Source organism: Calidris pugnax, unplaced genomic scaffold (assembly GCF_001431845.1).
Source record: "Calidris pugnax isolate Ruff unplaced genomic scaffold, ASM143184v1 scaffold316, whole genome shotgun sequence".
Classification (NCBI taxonomy): domain Eukaryota; kingdom Metazoa; phylum Chordata; class Aves; order Charadriiformes; family Scolopacidae; genus Calidris; species Calidris pugnax.
In genome coordinates this window covers 831,495-851,680 of record NW_015091194.1, presented here as the reverse complement: position 1 = coordinate 851,680, position 20,186 = coordinate 831,495, and the positions used below count along the sequence as shown (strand labels likewise).

The window sequence follows — 20,186 nt, the reverse complement described above, 5'->3', positions numbered from 1 at the left end:
AGATTAGGCAATCGGATCCTAACTCTTAGAAAGCACTCAGGGATTCTTTTCTCCTCAGAAAAGAAACGCCCAGATACCATTCTATACTGAATTTGCTCAGGCTTCTGGAAACATCTGTTTCATACTAGGTATGCCTGAGATGACTGGCACTGGAATTATCATTTCAGTTTACTTTGTGTAAAACTTGTTGCATGGTATCTATGCTTACAGCTTTGAATGTTCATCTTCAAGATGGAGGACTTAATTCCCTCATCTGCTGAACCATATAGGAAAACATGATGTTCGTATAAGGCGTATAGTGGTACTTCCAATTCATTAGCCTTATTCCGCAAAACACAGTGACAAGGCTATGCTCAGTTTTATTTTCATTCATTTGAAACAGAATCACCGTGCTGCATCACTCTTGAAGACCAAGACCATATGAAATTTACAGGGGAAAAATCCATACAAGAAACCGAAAGGATTTGATTGCAACAAGGGTGTATTTTAAAATTACACTTCACGCGATGTCTGGGACTGAACTTTCTCATTAACAGAGGAAAGCTAAAAACTGTTTTTCAAACGGCATTTATGTCATTAAATCTGGGTATGAGTGAACATGCAGGGCTGATAGATGGCTCTTTATCAGAGGACAGGTTCAAGCATGCATCGTGTTAGCTCCACCTTCTCCAACACGGCCCCCTCCGCCTACTCCTTTCCCGACATCTAACAATGTGAGTTTTAGTTTCCATTCTTATTGAGTCTGTGGATAGTGGAAATAAAGGCAATCACGTATGGCTAATTGTGGCGGATATCAGATGACAGAATCTGTATTCTCCAGTGGGGTCTGGGAGGCAGGGAGAGGAACAGAGGGCTTCAGATTACGAGCCCGCCAGTGGGAATCAACAGGGCATTTCAAAACGAGAGATTACATTGTCGCTGACAAAGGGCATCTTTGCCACGGGAAAAACAATCAGGTGTTAGCTGTTCTCCTATAAATACAGTGTGCATTTCACTTCCAAAAAGAAATTTAAATTTTGACAACCAAGGATAAAAAAGTACTTCCTGTTGATCTCACAGTACGCTACCAAAGCTGTGCCCGGACTTAAAATTCTCTAATGAAATAACAAAGACATGTTCATCGCTATACAAACAAACAGGAAAAATTCCTTGGCTTTGTCCTCAATAAGATAACGTTGTGTACCAAATTCTGCTGGGAGCAACAAACTGAGTATTGTGTCAGGTTCTTTGATCTCCCTTGAAAACTACTGCTTTTAGTATACAAAGCCGGAAAGATGAGTGATAGGGAGGACAGAAAGAGAAGGTAGGTACATTTCTGACCTTCAACTGTCTGATGACCAGAGGACCGAGGGTTTGGAAGGAACACTATGGTTACACGTCATGTAGGGGAGTGGCTGAAGTAAGAGAAGTTCCTCCTTGAAAGAGAATGCAATGGCTGCACATTCACTCATACCATTTAAAGGTGGGTTTGGACCAGTTACTTATGACAAACATCATGTCATCGCCAAGAAAAATCCACATTTGAACAGAGTTTGGAAGGCACAATCCTTCTAGACTAGCAGCTACACTAGATGCAGCTCCACTCACGTGAGCGAGAGTCCATTCTGAGTACTGCATCATAAAACCTTTCTCAAAGCACATCCAGCCTACCTGACTCTTTCAAATGGCACCAGAAATTAGAGGCGTGCCCAATTTCTATTAGACAGGTTGCGCTGATAGGTAAAAATCACTGTTAAGATGTGAAGAAAGACAACTGTACTTTTTTCCCAGCATACACATACTCTTAGAGATCAAGTTTGAAAGATCTGAAGGAGCCTACAGGCTTAGTAATTTGAACCTCTTCCACCGACTGGCTGCCAAACTCTCCCGTTAATTCCAGACTAAATAACACGTAGCAGAACGACATAGGTGAATTTGGTCAATACTTTCTTTTTAACATTCTCCTTTGCACAGACAAAAGTGGCCTTTGAGTTTTTCAAATTTTCCACAACCCAAACTCATCTGAAGATATTTATGAAGTCAGTCACATCTGCACGAAGCCCACCTTTTTAAGGAAACTGTCATTGTGATAAAGCCTACTGTAATCAGAATACTTCAGCCCACCACATGCAGCCCCAAGCTGGTCCTGAAATGAAAGTAACCCATCCTCCCAACTTACTGGGGCACTGATGCATTATTTTAAGACTCGCTTGGATGACCACAAAAATAAGGAGAATTAGACGCAGACCTCTACTTTCTCATTGCTAGTTAGCTCCATTTTTGGTTTTTCTTTTCTTTGCCTATTTCTTCCGTATGTGTGTTCATGTGTGTTTGGTTATTATAAGCACTTGATCAATACTGACGTTACTCCTCAAAATGCATTTCAGAGGGATGACTTTTATGGCTCCCATGATTCTTAAGCCGCCTACGGTATTTGTAACTCACAGAATCAGAAACTAACACGCAGACAGTGTAGCTTTTCATACAAAGGCACAATAGGAATGAATGTATTAACCTCTGTGGTGCACGGAATGTGTCAGCTTACACACTGGCAGCTATTTCTGTGAAACTCAGCTAACTTCCGCTGGCTGTGTTAAAATAAAAAAAATAAAATAAATCTTCCCCAGAACTATGTCCCACGCTCTCATATGCTGGCCAAAGAACTGAAATATCTGATGCTGCAGAGAGTCTACTTCACACTGACGCTGGCCAAACTGAGTTTGAGAATGCATTTTACATCTACTGTTTATAAATGCTGAGCCTTTCCAAGCAGGTATAAAGCTCTGCTGTTCCATGTGACTTGGCAAATAATAATGAGCAGGGAGACGAATTAGCAACGGAGAGGACAGGATATTTTTTTGTTTGGTTCTACAAAAGAGCGTCAATCTGGATTTTGCACAACTAGAGGCGATTATGGAGATCGATTTCATTTTAGTCCCAGATTTCCCCCAGCTTCATCCCAACAGCAAAGCGGACATGGTGTGTAACAAAGTCCAAACTGTGGAGATGGGCATCACGTTTTTCTTCATTCCAATGATTTGACAAGGGTTGTGGGGCTGGTCAGGAATACCTGAGGAACATCTGCACCGCTGTCATTTAAGACCCACGGACACCTCCTCCAAAATTTAGAATGATATTGGGAGTTTTGAATCAGATACATCCGGCTACCAGGCCAACACTTTAATGTAACTCAAAAAAAAATTCTTTAGTGTCTTTCCACCTGTTTTCTAATTGCCTGTGTTAAATGACAGTAATCACTAATTATCTGCACTAGGGCGGTGCCTGAAATGTGTTGGGTACCATCAAACACTGTCGGAGGGGCCAGCCATCGCTCGGAAGAGCTTACAGCCTAAAAGGCCGTAATCACGTTAAGCGACTTTTAAGCAGTTTAAAAGTGCTTGTCGGGTCAGAGCTTTTCCTTCCGCCAGGTTACACCTTCCCAGCCTGGAGAAGAGAAGCCAACGCACTGCTCTGCGGAAATTTAAACGCACAAACCTGAAAGTAATTAAAAACTGACAATAAAGGCAGGCAAACCTCCCAAAAATTTCCCCCGCGGTACGAGGCAGATGTACACGATTCGACCATTATTTTGCTTCAGACGCGACTTTGAGGGGAAGAGACCAGCCCCACACCACAAACCCACCCCACACACACTCCCCCACCACCTCCGTTAATTGCATTGTGTTCAAATGGAAGAGAAAACTGGGTTTGGTATTTACTTAACCTTTGCCTCTTGGGCATTGTTTTGGGACTTACCTGCAGTTGGAGTGGGCCTAAGCCTGGTGTTGCTGCGGCAGCAGCTGCCATGGTAGTTGGGATCAGCTGAACGGGGTAGGGGTCACCTAAGTAAGAGAATAATAGAGGCGTCAGCACCTTTTATCTACTCTCCACCTGCAAATTAAAGTCCTGCATTCACTCTTTCCAAAAGCCTTCTTTTGTGTGCCTTGTTGAGGCCTAATGAAAAGCTCTATTGTGCAGCCTTTTACTAACACTCTTTTCACAATTCTGGCTGAGAGAGGAATGTGAATAAAAGGCACAAGCAATTAAGGCGGAAACCTCATCCTTTTTCATGATGTATTTAGGGAAATGGAAAAAAAAAAAAAAAGTGCACATTGATCAGAAGGCTGCACTTCAAAAAAAAAAAAGGAAAAAAAAAAAAAAGGAAAGAAAGAAGATGGGGGTGGAGGAGAAGAAAAGGAAAACAGTACAACCTTGATAAGATCACAGCATTAGAAGGGGACAAATTTACAAGCTTGTCCAGAATATGAAGTTAACCAAACTCTGCTCACTGTTAGTAAACTGAGCCATACAGACCACAAATGGCAACCCCTTGACTACTGAGTTTGCTTGTAGGGGAGAGAAAAAAAAGTCTTGCTTTAGTTTCAGGGTTTGATCCCACAACAGGATAAAGCACATGAAGTTAAGTAAATCAGATACAAGCCTCCAAAAGCCTTGCCCCAGCTCCACTTCATGACTTGTGATTCAATTTTGCTTCCGAGGGAAAATTAGTTCAGTGTTAGTAAGAATTGTGTTGTGCTGAATGACATAAAGGGACCCAGTAAAGGTTTAAGAAAAAATCACAGGCATTTATAAAGGAAAATCATCTGAAATCGCAAAAATTAAGATGGAGACAGGCATGTTTTAATGTTACGGAGCGCTCGCTTCTTATATATCTGATTTGTTACAATATACTTCATACTAGCCCATAAACAAAACTGTGAATGAAATTGGTAAAAATAATAAAAAATGTTATGTAAAAATAATAAAAAAGTGTTACATTGCTTCTCCAAATGATAAAATGTTTGATCACTTTCCACTCAAATAAGGATCACCAGAGAATTTCTGTGTGTCCCTGTGTTCTGGTCGTGCGCATGATTTCTGTAGCATTTAAAAAGCTGCTTGAAATGAGACTACGGAAAGAGGCAGAACACACTATCAGGAAAAGCTACCTAAATGTTCCTGTACATTTCATTACAGGCATAGATTAAAAGTTTTCCTCCTTTGTTGTGCTCTTTTGAGTGAACTGGGGAAAAAGAAAAAGAAGAAGGTGGCAATGCAGGCTGTTCTATTAGTTGTTATTGAATTAAAGTTTATGGTGGTATCAAGCCTAAGTTACAGGAAACAGAAAACAAAGGGAAAGAAATTTATCTCATGCTTTTGAAATGTTAGAAATAAGCTGTGTTGGTGTACACATGTTCAGGAAAACTGCTGATGTTTATTTTTCCCTTTTAAAATGCAGCCTTCTTTACAGAGATCTTTTCACTCAAGCACTTTCCTGTCCTGCTAAGAATTATATACCATAACTTCTAGAAATGGAGGGCCAGAAGAAAACTGGGCTAGCAAAGCATCTTAACAGATATTTAACGTCAATAAACGTGCATCTTAAATAATGCTTTGCTGATGGAAGCCTCACAGTCTTTCAAAGCCGGGTAGCCAAGCAATGGGAATCCACCCAGGCATCCCCATTCACAAATGTCTTTGCACCAGCACCAGGCTACAATTTCCCAATTTATCTCTTTATTGTCAACGGGCAACAGATTTCTCGACTTGCTTGGATTTTATTTCCCCCAGAGGATGCCATTGTTTCACATTTCCCTGTTTTCTTTTGCCTTAACTGAGGCATCCACTTTCTGTTTCTGAATGAAACATTTCTCTGACTTGGAATTTTCTCGGAGTTGTCTCCTGACCCAAGCAATGGGCCTTACACACTCGAAGACACAGAGAAGAAAGAGACGGTGGTTGAAGACTCAGGGTCAATGGTGTGTAGCTGCTTCCACACCACTAGCTGCTCAAAGGCTAATCCCAGTACCATTCTAAAAGAGACCTCTCTAGAAGAGGACATTTTGTTCCAGAACCAGCTATGAGAGAACATAAAATTATTAACTTCTCAACTGCAAAGAAAAGAACAAGCAAAAAGTTCCTCACTATAATGTTGATTTTGCAGCCCATTAAAATTTTTAGTTACATATCATTTGTATTAAAACATGCACATTAGTGTATATAGTGTAGACAATGCATATTCCATGCACTGTCCCACACTCCTCTCCACCCATATGTGTAAGCCCCAGCCCATCTTCCCACAACCTCACGCTAATTCATAAATCCCACTATTCTCACCTCCCTAAAGAGCCAAGCAGATTCTCATACCCTCGTCTGTTGTGGTAATTCCTATCTTTCATGGTTCATTTGGTAGCTATATCAAGGAGATGCGTCTGAGAAGAACATGCTTAAGTCCCCATGGCTGCGTGCATGGTGACAACCAGTGGCTTTGGCAGTGTAGGTAATGTCTCTGGGACTCTTAAGAGTAGAAAGCAACTACTACATAAATACATGCTACCTTAGGTTTTCAGAATTCTAAGGAAAAAACTCAAATTCATCCTAAAACAAGATTATAGCTGTGCAGAGCTTTGCTCTCCTGTTTACCAAGTTGGTTTTTTGCTAGTTCACTCTTTAAAGGGTTTTAGGTTTTTCCAGCGCTCCAAAATATTTTTAAGAAACAAAACCAACCAACAAATCTGAAAGGCTTCTGTAACCTATTATGAATCTGTGCATCGTTATGCTTTAGTCACACCCTCTGGTAATCTTTTGCTTATGGATTCTTTTTATGAAGAAAAGTACATCCTGCCCGTGCTGCAATTCTTTCACAAGTTCTGCTCATACATAGTCCATCCAGATTACTCCTCCGCGGTACAGACACGGCAGCAGTGAGGAAGTTGGAGGAAGGTACAAGAAGAAGCAGAGACACCATTTGGGTTTGCCCTGGTACAAATGTCTAACCAAAGATCACCTCTGTCTGGAGGAGCTTAACTGTCCGCAGGAGACAAAACACAAAAGAGGGAGAAATATGCTCAAAACGCCGTGCCGTGCCCTAGGTCACACAACAAGGCCAGTGGAAGAGCCAAGAATAAAACCCACAGACAACTCTTCCGACAGCACCCTTCTCAGGAAAGGATCCAAGCCCTATCTCCACGAGGAGGCCAAGCATTATATACTCACTTCACACAGCGCAGGAGCAGCTGCCACCTCTCAAAATACTAAAAAGGCCTCAAGTCCCCTCTGATGAACATGGATCTGCTCACTCTTTGCTGTTACTCTAGAACCCGGCACTTTTTTCTACTCTCCATAAGTTTATTCCCCAACCGAACTGAAGGTTTTGCCTGAGCAGTTAATTCTGAAGTCTGGGAAATTCATGTCTTAACTATTTCATTACTTATTCAGTAAATATCTTATTTTTAGATGTAAAATGTTGCCACATTTTTTTCCCAAGCTCTGGGAACATTTCAGGAATGTGAGGCAAGATACACAGTTATTAGAAATAGATATTTCCCAAGCCATTCATGACAAATTCTCAAACAACTATATTACATTTCAATTCACAAAATTCAGTATTAACCTACTAATGCACGCAGGTAAAACTGTACCTCCATGCATCTTTCAGTTACCAAAAGAAACATTTTGTGCATTCCTTCCATGTTCCAAACTGTCTCATACTATGAGTGGACTTTTCTTATAAACAAAGTACCAGAGAGAAGTTCTGTTGTTGTTTTTTAGTACATTATATGGTAAAATCTGGAGCAGGTCAACGGCTGGAATTTTTAATTGTAAGAACAAGGTAAAAATTGTTTCCTTAGCTGGTGTATTCTTCTCTAATATAGAATTATTTCTCAGCTACCTGGTGACATCGCTCTGAAGAACAGAATTATCCAAGACTGACTACATGAGGAAAGCACAGAAGGAAGGATATACTGGTGATACAGGGATATACTGGTGACACAGCACCCAAAGAAGTGAACGGGGTATGTCAGCCCTGGGGGAGCTGACGGGGTGTATTAGGGCTGTCGGTGCCCGCTGTGAGCAAAGGAGAACACCCGTGGCTCAGGGAAGAGAGAAGGCAATGCTGAACCCTCAATTCTGTGCCAATTCTTTACTTCTCTATCCTTCTTTTGGTCCGTCTTCCACAAACATACCCAGAACCTCGTTCCTGATAATTTATTCACTGCAACTTCTTTCAATTTCAAATCACACCTTCATGCTTGCCCAAAATAATCTTCCAAGATCTTGCTTACAAGAGGATTTTTCATGAAGTACATTCACTTTTAAACCACTCTTTCTATGAACTCTCCCAAGCGTCCTCCACCAAAAACATTTTTCTGCGAAAGTAAGTAGTGGTCCACAGCCAAGTGGACATCCTGTCCCAAAATGTAAAATAACAACCCTGTGTTCAGGAACTTGATTTTTTCAACTGACTAGCTACCAGGCTCATGGATATTAAATGATTGTATACTTGTGAAAATACAGCAGTGCTCTTAAACCATTGACATGTTTTGCAAAATTTTATCAGAGGAGTTTAGCAAGTTAAAAAACATTAAGACTTTTTTTTTTTTAAAGAGAAAAGCAAGCATAGGAGTTAACATTATGTGTGTTGCACCATTCACCTAGACTCATAAGATGGTTTTTGTATTCCTTTTTCTGTCACTCATCTCATTTATTCTCCTTCATGGTGTAATCCCCCCTAGTGTCTTGTCTTGTCTCCTGACAGGCTGCAAGCTCTTCAGAGCAGGCACAATTGTCTTACTTGCTATATAAATCAAGTTACATGCTAATGTTAAATTATAATGTTTTGACAGGATTTTTAAGTTGAACCTGATTATATGAAACAATAGAACTCTCTGATTTTTTTTTTCCTGAAATTTTCTTCTTTAAAAAAAAGGATACCAGAAGAGAAGAAGTAGGGGGTTCACTTCCTACGATTTTTAAAAATGTATTGTTTTCCTCCTACCCGTCTTTCAGGGAGACCAAGTGAAAAAAGTTGGAGGTCATGAAAGGAGAAGCATAAAAGCAAACAGTGTAAAGAATATAAAGACTAAGAAAAAAACCCAAATTCTTAAATTATAATTTCCCAAACCAGAATGCTACACTAAATTCTGTGAAAAATACCAGAATAAACATTTCCTTATAGTAGATTCTGTTGAATGAAAAGGAATTCTTCATTATCTTCCCCATATTTTTGACAAGCTCTAGAAAAAGCCACAATAACTTTACACTCGATTTATCACTGAAGTATATTTATAATGAATAATCACAGCTGATGGCTAACTGACAGGTAAGCTACCACATCTCTTCTCACCACTCATTCATTCTCATCCTCATCACCATTTTCCTTTCGTTTTTTTGGTGTGATGGTGGACATGTAGTAAGAGTAACAGGAGGCTATGAAAGACATGAGCGTGTTCCCTGACTTCTGGCTCTAGGTATTCGGGATTTAGACAAACAAGAAAAAGAGTATAAAGGAGATACCAGCAGTGGCTACCAAAAAGAAATCTAAAATGGTTCCCGAATTTTCTTTGAGGATAGTTCTGGGCAGCATTGACTGAAAGGTGCCTATATGGGATTAGTCTATTTTGTACCTTAAAGGAACAATTCAGTCTACAGAAGGGATGGCTTTGAAAGGTTCAAAAAGCAATTCCAATTCCTAAGAGGAGGTGATCAACAAGACAGGGCCGGGATCCTCATGGCAGTGTTTGGTTGGAAGACAAGAGCCACTCACATAAAGTGAATCAAGAGAGGATCAGATCTTCCCCACAAGGCCAGCCAGATGTTGAAACAGGCTGTCACAACAGGGTTGTGCAGTCTCTGTCCTTGGAGGTTTTCAAGCCCTGACTGAATAAAGCCCTGAGTAACCTCCTAGAGAACCGTGCTTGAAGGAAGAGGTTGGACTACAGATCCTCTGAGACCCCTTTCAACCAGAATAATCCTATGATTTCCAGGGTGCCCTTTTTTAAAATAAATAATTAAATAAATAAATAAATAAATATACCTCTTGAATAAATGGCAGTCATTCAAAAGCTCTGAAACCAAGGAAAGCCCATATATTTCCACAGAGGTCTGTACATGCTTATGAATTGAAAAGTCGGGACTTTCATTCGGTTGCCCAACTATGGATAATAGTGCAGTAACACCAGACATCTTTTATGGCCTAGAAACTGAATGAAAGTATCAGCCTATTTTCACGGAACCCCATTACTTCGCTTGGCTATTTTGTTTTTATTAGCACTATTGTGAGAAGCCACACATAGATCAGGGGCTAAAGGATTCTTTCAGTTAGAAACAGTCTTCCCTTGTGTTGTTATTTTTTGCAGTCTTGATGCCTTCCATTGCATTTGCAGCATTACAGAAGTGACACATTCTCATCTATGCTAAAAGGCAAAGTTGTTACCAAAAATTCCTCCTTCTTGCTGTTTCTATCCACAACGCTATTATTCTTTTCTTATCCTGGGGGGAACATGAGGGTTTAGTCATATGCTCATTCTTTTCCAAGGCATAAACAGTAGCCCTGAAAGATGACTAGCATCTTTATAAAGAAGCTACAGTATGTGGTCCTCACAACACATGGTTCCTATTTTTGTCATTCTGATAAAAGCATAGCAATGTCAATTTTTTTTTTCTTGTGATTTGGTGATTGTCGATGACCTGAATGTCAGCTGATACAGCTGACACAGTTAAATCAGAAATTAGCGCTCTTTAGAAGCCAGACACATGGACACTGAGCACAAGAAAAATTATAAGACGGTCCACATGATACCCCATTAAACAATGAAACGTGTGACTGACTAAAAAACAGAGATACATCAGCAAATTTCCCCGAGGAAGTTTATGGTATTTAACTCCTAAACATTAATTTTATTGTACTGTATGAGGAACCAATTAACTGGGAGTTTCATTTTTATCGGACATAGGAATTATTGTTCAGAAAACAGATGAACAGTAAATTCAGCATATTATAATTTTATTAGGCTCGGCTTGTTCATCTCACACATTTTTGCCGATTTTAAAAGGTAATTGGATATTTCATCAATAACTTGGTGTGTATTATTTTATTTAGAACACTTCCAGCAGCAACGAGCTGATATGTAAGACACATACAGTGTAGCTATTGTATATTCAGATTTCCCCCTGCCCTAATTGGATATGGTTGAAATAGTGATTAAAGTGCTTTCAGAAAACCTCACATTGATGACATCTGACTGGGAACACAATACGATTTGTTACGACAAATTATCCACAGGGGAGAGGAGGAATGGGCGAAGAAACACAATTCTTGTTTCCAAAATTTGGCATATTTCCATCAAAATAAAATAGTTATCAGCATATCAAAGGCTACCTAGAAGCGTTCCTGAGAATTTGTGAATAACCTGGAGAATATATGTGGGGTAAATCTCACTTCTAGAAATACAGACTTAGTAACTATTCGTTCCTGAGAAAAGAAAACAAATCCTAAAAATCTCAATATAATTCAATTTCTTGCATACCTCCGTTTAGAAAACTACATTTTTCTTCACCCTCCAAAGAAGAAACTATTTGGAACTCAACAGCAAGAATCTTATTGAAAAAGTTCAAGACTGACACAACACACCCCACTGCTGTAAGTGGCCAGTCAATAGTTCACTTCTTCCTTTTATATCACCCTCATCAAATGCTTAAACAAGTGATGAAGTGCGTTTTCTGAAACGAATCTTACTTTGAACCACTAATTGGGGAGGGCCCATCTTTTTTACAGAGCTTGGGCTCTTCGGTGTCTTTCAGTGGAAAGCTAATGGTAAAGACTGCAGAGGAAGCATCCTGTCCTGGTGCATTCTGCTCCTGACAGCTGGTGAAGAATACCCAATCCACCACCGTTCTCAGCCTGACTCCTTCTGCCTTTGCTGCCAATAGCTCTCCAGCAGCAGCCCCTTTTGCTTTCCTAAATCATAGAATCATAGAATGGTTTGGGTTGGAAGGGACCTTAAAGATCATCCAGTTCCAACCCCCCTGCCCTGGGCAGGGACACCTCCACCAGACCAGGTTGCTCCAAGCCCCATCCAGCCTGGCCTTGAACCCCTCCAGGGATGGGGCAGCCACAGCTTCTCTGGGCAACCTGTTCCAGTGCTTCACCACCCTCACAGTAAAGAATTTCTTTCTGATATCTAATCTAAATCTCCCCTCTTCCAATTTAAAACCATTACCCCTTGTCCTGCACTTCCTCACAAAGAGTCCCTCCCCAGCTCTCCTGTAGCTCTCTTCAGATATTGGAAGGGATCTTTGTTTATCAAATTTATTATCAAATTTATTTATTTATAAAATCTTTATTTCATTTGCTTTCTTATGTCTCATACAGGAGAGACAATCACATACAAATCTATACATAGGTGCATGAATAAAAGGATCACACTACCTAGGACTAAAAAGCAGCCTCCTCTGAGGTGGAACTACACAGTTTTCAAAGGGCACAATACAAAACTTCTATCACTTCCACTGTTTTTATACTTTCAAGACACTTCACAAATATTAATTAGCTCTAAATAAATTCTAATTATTTCTAAGAGTGGCCCTGGGAGATCTGTATCATCTGGTGTGAAATCTGACTTCAGTGAAGTCACCAGCACCAGCTCCTCAGACCTCAGCAGAGCTGACGTTCCACTCGCCATTGCAAAAATGCTGGGAGTCGGGAGTATTATCTACCAAGTCCCACCAGTGAAGCTGAACTAGTAATAGCAGCAGTAACCACTGACAGGGCTAAGGAACACTGGCTGACAATAAAAGGAGAAAGGTTAAATGACCTGATCCGATCTGCACAGCCTAAATGTGGGAGAAGCTTTGGGAAGTTTGGGAAATGCAGTAATCAGTCTCTCGGTTTCCACGTCAGCCAAAACGGAAGAAGCTCACATGCTGCTAAAACCAATTAATATACTTTGGGTACTGGGGTTAACTCCTAACATCTGCTCATGCCATAGGTCACTTCGTTAACACCTCACTTTGAAACATCAACTCTTTACAAAGAGAGTTGCATTATACATCTACATGTAATTATATATAATATTGCGTATTCTGTATATAAGAAATGACATATAAAGAGGCTTGCATAAAAATCAAAATACTTAAACTCCAAACAGCACACAGTGAAAGGATAACCAGGTATACAGCAAATAAGTAGGTAACCAGTATTTTTCTTGCTAATTGTAGACATTATAGTCCATCGCATACTGCCAACTTATTTTTCTCATATGAAATAATTGCTTTGGTTGTAAATAATAAAATTAAATATTTTACACACCATGCAATTATATCTAGGTATGGAGGTTAAAAATCAACTGGAACCATAGATTATGAATCTTTTTCTCAAAAAGAAATGTAATCCTAATAGAAGTTCCTCCCTTTTTCTCTGCCAACTTTACCACCACACAATATGCCATAGAGAAAAAAGGGGAAGTGTCAACTTGTGTAAATTGTCCCTTATGTAATGCAAACCATCTGTTTAAAAAACAAAACAAAATGAAAAACCAAGCCACTCCCAACCATGAAAAAGAAAGAAGAGGAAATTTACTACATTGAATTGGAAGCCAAAGACCAGGACCTGCCATGTAACCATGGAGAAAATATTTACCCCTCTCCTCCCTGTATTTACCCAATTTTGCAAAATATTTGGAGAAGTATAAGTGAATAATTTGCTCTGCACATATTAGAGATTGATATTGTTGTATTCTTTTGAGCATTTCAGCTGTCTACAATGTTTCCAACCGGGTAGGAACCCAAGCAGAGAAGCCTCCTTGTTTTCAGTAACAGACAGAATAGCTCTCACACAGTGATGGCACCAGTTGTGTCTGAAGGTCCCTGAGACCCCAACCACTGGACCCTGGCAAAGTATAAGGGGACAAAGTATTGGTAGACTCTTGCTCTGTTCTCATACTCTTCTTTAGGTACCTGTTTAGGACCCTAAATGGACTCCTGCTACAAACTCTTATGACTGTTTCTGTGTTATCTTCAGTCAAATACCCAGAAAAGGAAGTATGCGTAGATAAATCTTCCTTTCCACAGTCTCTCTCTGGATAAGTCATTAGTCTATTCGGAAGCGCCGTCTGAGGAATCCTACCACATACGGTCTCTGAAACCACTGGGAGACATACACTTGACCTTCTGATGCTCTAACATGGACAGGTGAACCAGAAGCATTTGAGTAAGTTAGTTTGGTTTCCTTAGCTAAGCTGAGTGAAATAAAAAATAGCAGTATAACTAGGTATTCATCATTTTTTCTCTTTCACCGACCTCGAGGCTTGATCACACATTCCCTTCCAGCTGCAGCTGCGCTGGCTGAAGAGGCCACCATCTCCAATCCCAGCCCCCTGCCAAAGGTTACCACTGTGACCAAGCTGCTTGTTTAATCCCTTTCCAACATGTTCCCATTAAAATGAGCCAGCTTAGTTTAAGCAATTTTAACAGCAAGTCCTTGCTATCCCAGCCTGGGGAGCGCTTAAGCCAGGAGCTTGGCCAGTACGTCAGAAGCTAGAGACACAGTGAGGAGCAACTGGAGGCAGTCATCTCTTCAGCTACTTGGCCTGCAGGCAGAAGGTGGCAAGTAACCCAGCCATGAGGGGTGACCAACAGCACAACTGACTAGAGACCTGCAGTGCCTTAGATGGCACGCTGCTGAATTTGAGATGCTCTTGAAGATCTGACTTTTCAACAGTGCAGCGCATGTAACAGTATAAATGCCCCTTTGAAGGCCTCCCCAACTAGGTATCTGTAGTCAAGGTACTCAGCATCATTAGAATCATAGCATCATAGAATCACTTAGGTTGAAAAAGACCCTTGGGATCATTGAGTCCAACCATCTACCCTGTTCTACAGAGTTCTCCCCTAAACCATATCCCCCAACACCACATCTAAATGACTCTTAAACTCATCCAAGGATGGTGACTCAACCACCTCCCTGCGCAGCTTATTCCAATGCCTGACTACTACTCTTTGTGTGAAAAACTCTTTCCTAATGTTCAATCTAAACCTACCCTGTTGTAGCTTGAAGTCATTCCCTCTTGTTCTATCACTAATTTCCTGTGAGAAGAGACCAGCACCAACCTCTCTACAATGTCCTTTCAAGGAGCTGTAGAGAGCGATGAGGTCTCTCCTCAGTCTCCACCTCCTCAAACTGAACAGTCCCAGGTCCTTCAATTGCTCTTCATACGATTTATTCTCCAGCCCCCTCACCAGCTTCGTTGCCCTCCTCTGCACCTGCTCCAGCACCTCCAGATCTCTCTTGTACTGAGGTGCCCAAAACTGGACACAACACTCCAGGTGTGGCCTCCCCAGTGCTGGGTACAGGGGGACAATCAGCTCCCGACTTCTGCTGGCCACACCAGTTCTAATACAAGCCAGGATTAGTTAGCTGTGAAAATATTCCCTCTTCCTTCTCCCCCAGGTTTTCAAATTTCTCTTTTATTAAGAAACAGTATATGAAAATTTTTATAGTTCTTTGCTATTTGTGGCTGGAACTGAACTGTCCCATGGAGACTTTTATTGTTCCTATGTGCAGGTTGTTAATGCTAGCTAGTAACAGAATCATCACTAGAGAATTCCTGTCAATCAGCCATACAAAATAATTCTGAAAATGTATCAGTCCAGAAAAAAGGGCAGGTTTTCCAAAAGGACTGAGAAGATGTAGAAGTGAGGTTCCATTTTCCTAATGTCCATAAGCCAAATTTAAAACATACAATGGCATTGAGGTGAAGATGCTGGTAGTAGTGGGATCTTCAGAATTTCATGGGAAGGCTTTGCATCCAAAAGTGAACTCAGTGAAAGTGAGACATTTAACATGTTGAGAAGCTGTGCAAATTAACCTGCTCTATGTTCTCTGCCGCAGTGCTATACTTTAGCTCAGTTAACTAGCATAGGTGGCTGTACTAAAGTTTACTGTTAAAGTTTACTGGACAAATGTTTGCTAAATATCCCTGAGACTTAGACCCTAGTGCCTTTCTCACTCTTTAAATGAAGATTTAGTCCCCTAAATAACTCAGGTGCTTTAGAAAATTTTATCCAAAGCTCTTTGGTTTACAATCTACCACATCTTTGCCAGGAGGATGGATACACAGAAGGGCAAGCAGAAAAGTGGAAGAAATATGTTTTAATGGCCTGTCAAAAACATTACTTGATGTGAACATGTTATAGCTTTAAGGCAGCTACGTTTTTCATTGCTACAAGCTTTCTAGGTGTAGCTAAGCCCTTATATGCTTTTTTATTTACACTAAACTGTGAGTGAAAAGAAAAAATCCTTTGGACTACTTATCACTTTTCCTCAGCTTCTCAGTCAAATTCAGTCAAACATGCCAGGGAATCACCAAAAACAGAGCTGTCTTTTTCCACTGGCTTCTGCTCAGTCCTAGACCTTGGCATGCTGTTGATTCCAAGCCTTACTGCCAGGAGCAGCAGCAACTTTGCTCTTTTTTCCTTTTCCATTTTCAAGGTTACACAAACACGCGACATCATATGTGCTTCACGGATGTGAGGAACTATAGGACTGCCTTACGATTAATGTGCACGCAGTAAAAAGAAGGGAAAAAACCAACCCCAACTCTCTCTATCCAAACCAGCATTCGTTAACGTGGGACTAATTTAATCTGCCAGATGTATCTAACGGGGTGCTTTCCTGACCTTTTCCAGGCCTACAGTTATGGTACCATTCATATTCAGCGTGGCTTTCAGTTAAACGTTCTGAAATGTGAAATCACTACTTCTCCCATTTGAGAAAGACTTAAGTGTGAAATCACTGGAAGAAATGAATGAGCCTGTGCTTCGGCACTGCAGCTGCTGAGGGACGTGAAGTGTTTTGAACAGTAATTTTCAGTAGTGGTCCCAGTCTGTAAAGTATTAGGAGAAGGGATTAGTGGCCAAAGAAACTCAAGTTCACATTCAAGTACTGTATCTACAATGTTACGGAAACTGAAAGAAATCTGAAATTGTAGGCTAAGCCAGTTTAACTAAAGCAATCTTTTTATGTCCTAATTTTACAAAACTGCTGCAGTGGCAAGTGCTGAGTAACTCAAAACATCTGATGTGTTCGTGAGTTAGTCAATGATACAGATGGATACACTGACATGGCCATAATAAAGCTAAATATCCGTGCTAGAGACAGAGAACTGTAGAACAGGCAAGTCCTCGATAACTCAGTAGGAAACCGATGTCAGAAGAGTTACACAAGCACAAATGCACGAAAACAAGTCTATGAAATCCTTGCTGTAGCTAAGACTATTCACGGAAACGGAGTTCCTTGATTATTCTTTAACTTGTATTTATTATCATCCTGTTGACAGGAACACAAAATCCTACAGCAGGCTTAAATAAAATTGCCAAAAAAAATCTGGGGAGTGTAGAGAACAATACAAATCTTTCAAAGATTAAGAAGCAGATGCTGTATTTTTTAGTATTAGGATCTCATAAATATACCCGTAGTTTGTATTAGTCCATCAAACTGAAAGGCATATGCTATCTTTGATCTCTGTGCAGAACCCCCGTTGAGATTAATGTGAGTTCTGTGTGAAGAAAGAGACTAGAATAGGCCCTCAGTTCACAAATAGCAAGCAAGCTGCTTCAGGAAAAAGGAAAAAAAAAAAACCCCACATTTTCTTACAACAGTGTTGAAATTTATTGGAAAGTTTCAAACAGCTTCTCTTCAGATGTATGTATGTATGTGTGGTCATGAGTATGCTCACTTGTCAAAAAGATCTGTCAGAAAGAAGGTGCACAAATCTACTCATGTGAAATGTTTTGCTGTTACGTTGAAACACGTACTTCATCTCTGACAATCTCTTCTCATACGACAGTGACTAATTCTCTATTTTACTCTCATCTGTGCATGTTAATGCCTTTGTCCATAGGGTGAGAGAGGTGATGCTTTTATATAGATTGGCACGAAATTGTGCCCTATACCCACTTCCAGCTAAAAAAATCTACAGGACTTACTGCATCCCGCTTTGTAGCTGAAACCAGGAGGAAGAAGGAATCCTTGCTGTGCAGCTGCTGCTAGGGTTCGTTGGTCTGGAGGGAATACGGGAATCATTAATGGAGGCAGCTGACCCTGGACCTGCTGAACAGGAGAGGGAAAATCAAACGTGGAATTTTTTCTGGGGAAAATGCCTGCTCACATGGTTTCTCTTCTGATCTGAGAGGTCCGGTTTGATTATGCTCCTCCGTAACGGATCGTTCCAGTAGCATCAACTATCCAGCCTCATCTTAATTACCAAAGCACTTCATATGAATTGTATTAATGCAGAATAAATCAAAAGATTCCAGTAACGCATACCTATATCCCAATTAATTATTCCCCGCCCCAGTCCATAATGTCTCCTCTGTGACTGCAGGGTGGGTTTTTCTTCTCTTTTATTGCACTGTGTAATAATATCTCTGTCTCAGACAGTAGCTTTCACCCTGACTGAGCCCAAACACAAAGATACACACGCACAGAAGTACAAATATATGCATAAGTAGTGAACAGCATAGCCAGTATTATTTTTCTGCCCATATACGTGCACTTATTCATACATTTGAAAGTCTCTGGGATGGTAACAACAACAAAAAAAAAGCAGAGACACTTTATTCACAAATCAAACACAGCTATGTCTGAAGTGTTAGCTATTCAACTTTGCACAGCAACTGTACACAACCATGCAAGTCAGGAAATGGAAAATATTATATTGTAAATGGATACTGCAGGGGACTTAAGACATGCAGAAATTAGTCATCAAAACTGGAAGTTGGCCACAGCACAACGTCTAATACTATTGCTTTTACCCAGTTCTGTCAGTTTTAATGACTAGAAATGGACATCGGCTTCGTATTTCACAGAGGTGAGAAACAAGAAGTTTGCTAAATTAAAATGCTAAATGGTTGGTTTTAATCATAAAACCCCACTGTACTGACCAGATCAGTACCAGGTCTGATTTTTTAAGAAAGGTCATCTCAATTTTTAATGGCACTATAAAGCTGAGGCATTAGAGGTAGCTATGTTATCAAAGACTAAAGTTTAGTTTGTGGTCTCTAGCCTTAAGAAACAGGGAGAATAAGGTGTTGATAGACAACCTTTTTTAGCCAGAATTTATTGCCTGAATAGCAGAACTGGTAAAAGAGAGCTTGTCCCAGCTCCCTGGCTGCCACAGTTCAGACTACAGCATCTTCACTTAATTTGATTTAAATTCAGCCCCCTGAAGATGCAGGAGATGTCTCAGTTCACCCAACATCACTGCAAGGTGGAAGAGTGATAGGAAATTTGGGATGGAAACCTCTTGATTTACGCCAGGACCTGTCAATACCTGTGTGAGTGCTGATTGCATCTTTATGGTCTGCAAGTGTTTGCAAGGACGGAGTTGCAGAGCGCTGCTGATGGAAATCCTTGCACTGGGAGATTAAGATTGGGACTGAAGCTAGAGTAAGTGTAGTTCCTCCCACTGAACTAACTCAATCCACTTTTTGTCACTTCAGTATTCTTTCTATTCTGATCCTATTAACTAGAAGACATACGTACTTTTAACTGGATTGCCGGAGAAAAAATAAAACCATAAAAAATGTGATTTCTTCTCTATCCCCACTCAGTCACCCTAGAACTGCTTAATGTCTGCCTCCTCTTCAAGTGTTTACTTCTTGTTTGTTTTGTTTGGGTTGTTGTTTTTTTTTTTCAAGACAAAGACAAAGTAACTGTATTCTTTTAGAACAAAAATGAACAGCCGTGTGGAATTTTTGCATAGTACTCTTCTTCGGCAAAAAGCCACAGAACTTTTTTTTAAATGGTTTCCAAGGATGAAAGTGACTTTGCCAAGCAAAGAAGCTTCAAAACAGGACTCAAAAACACTAATAGAAAGACAGATGGTTCTACTAAGAGCTTCGCTGCCAAAAAAAATGTTAAAAAAAAAGTGAAAAAAATGGAGTGATGTTATTGAAGCTGACTGCAAAGTTCTCTGATGACTGCAAATACTCTTGTCCCACTGCAAGTGTTAACTCTGCCTCCAGGGCTAATATAACTAAAGCACCACACACACACAAATTGTCATTGCCAAGCCCACAATGTAGCACAAGTCTGCACTTGATTCCAAGTGACTGCCAAACACACAGGCAAAACACCACACTGAAAAATTCCCATTTAGGAAAACATTTACCAGGAAAATGCCCTTTCTTCTTAAATCTGACTGCATTTCATTTTTTTTTTTAAATCGCTGCTCCTCTTTATCTCTCCAAGGGGCCTTATACCCACTAATTTCAAATGACACAACCCCGGTTGTGTTAAGGAGGTAAGAACTATAGAGTGATGAGGATGGTTTGCATGGATACAGAAATAACGCAGTCAAAACAATGTGATTTTCCTTCCAGAATGGAATGTATGTAGCACCACTCAAACAGCTACACTTCATTTT

At 40.3% G+C, this 20,186-nt stretch overlaps 1 protein-coding gene across 5 annotated transcripts in view; it reads right to left on the bottom strand.

The window, feature by feature from the left end:
* SOX5 (SRY-box 5) overlaps positions 1 to 20,186 on the bottom strand; it is a 673,706-nt gene that overhangs the window by 91,565 nt on the left and 561,955 nt on the right. For 4 of the 5 annotated variants that reach the window (XM_014959575.1, XM_014959577.1, XM_014959576.1 and 1 more), the window contains 2 exons: positions 17,746 to 17,866; positions 3,736 to 3,821 (listed from right to left, as the gene is read on the bottom strand). In XM_014959575.1, the coding sequence (XP_014815061.1) occupies positions 3,736 to 3,821; positions 17,746 to 17,866 (207 nt within the window). Of the gene's footprint in view, positions 1 to 3,735; positions 3,822 to 17,745; positions 17,870 to 20,186 lie in introns of all 5 variants that reach the window. The other variant, XM_014959574.1, reaches the window with a different exon arrangement.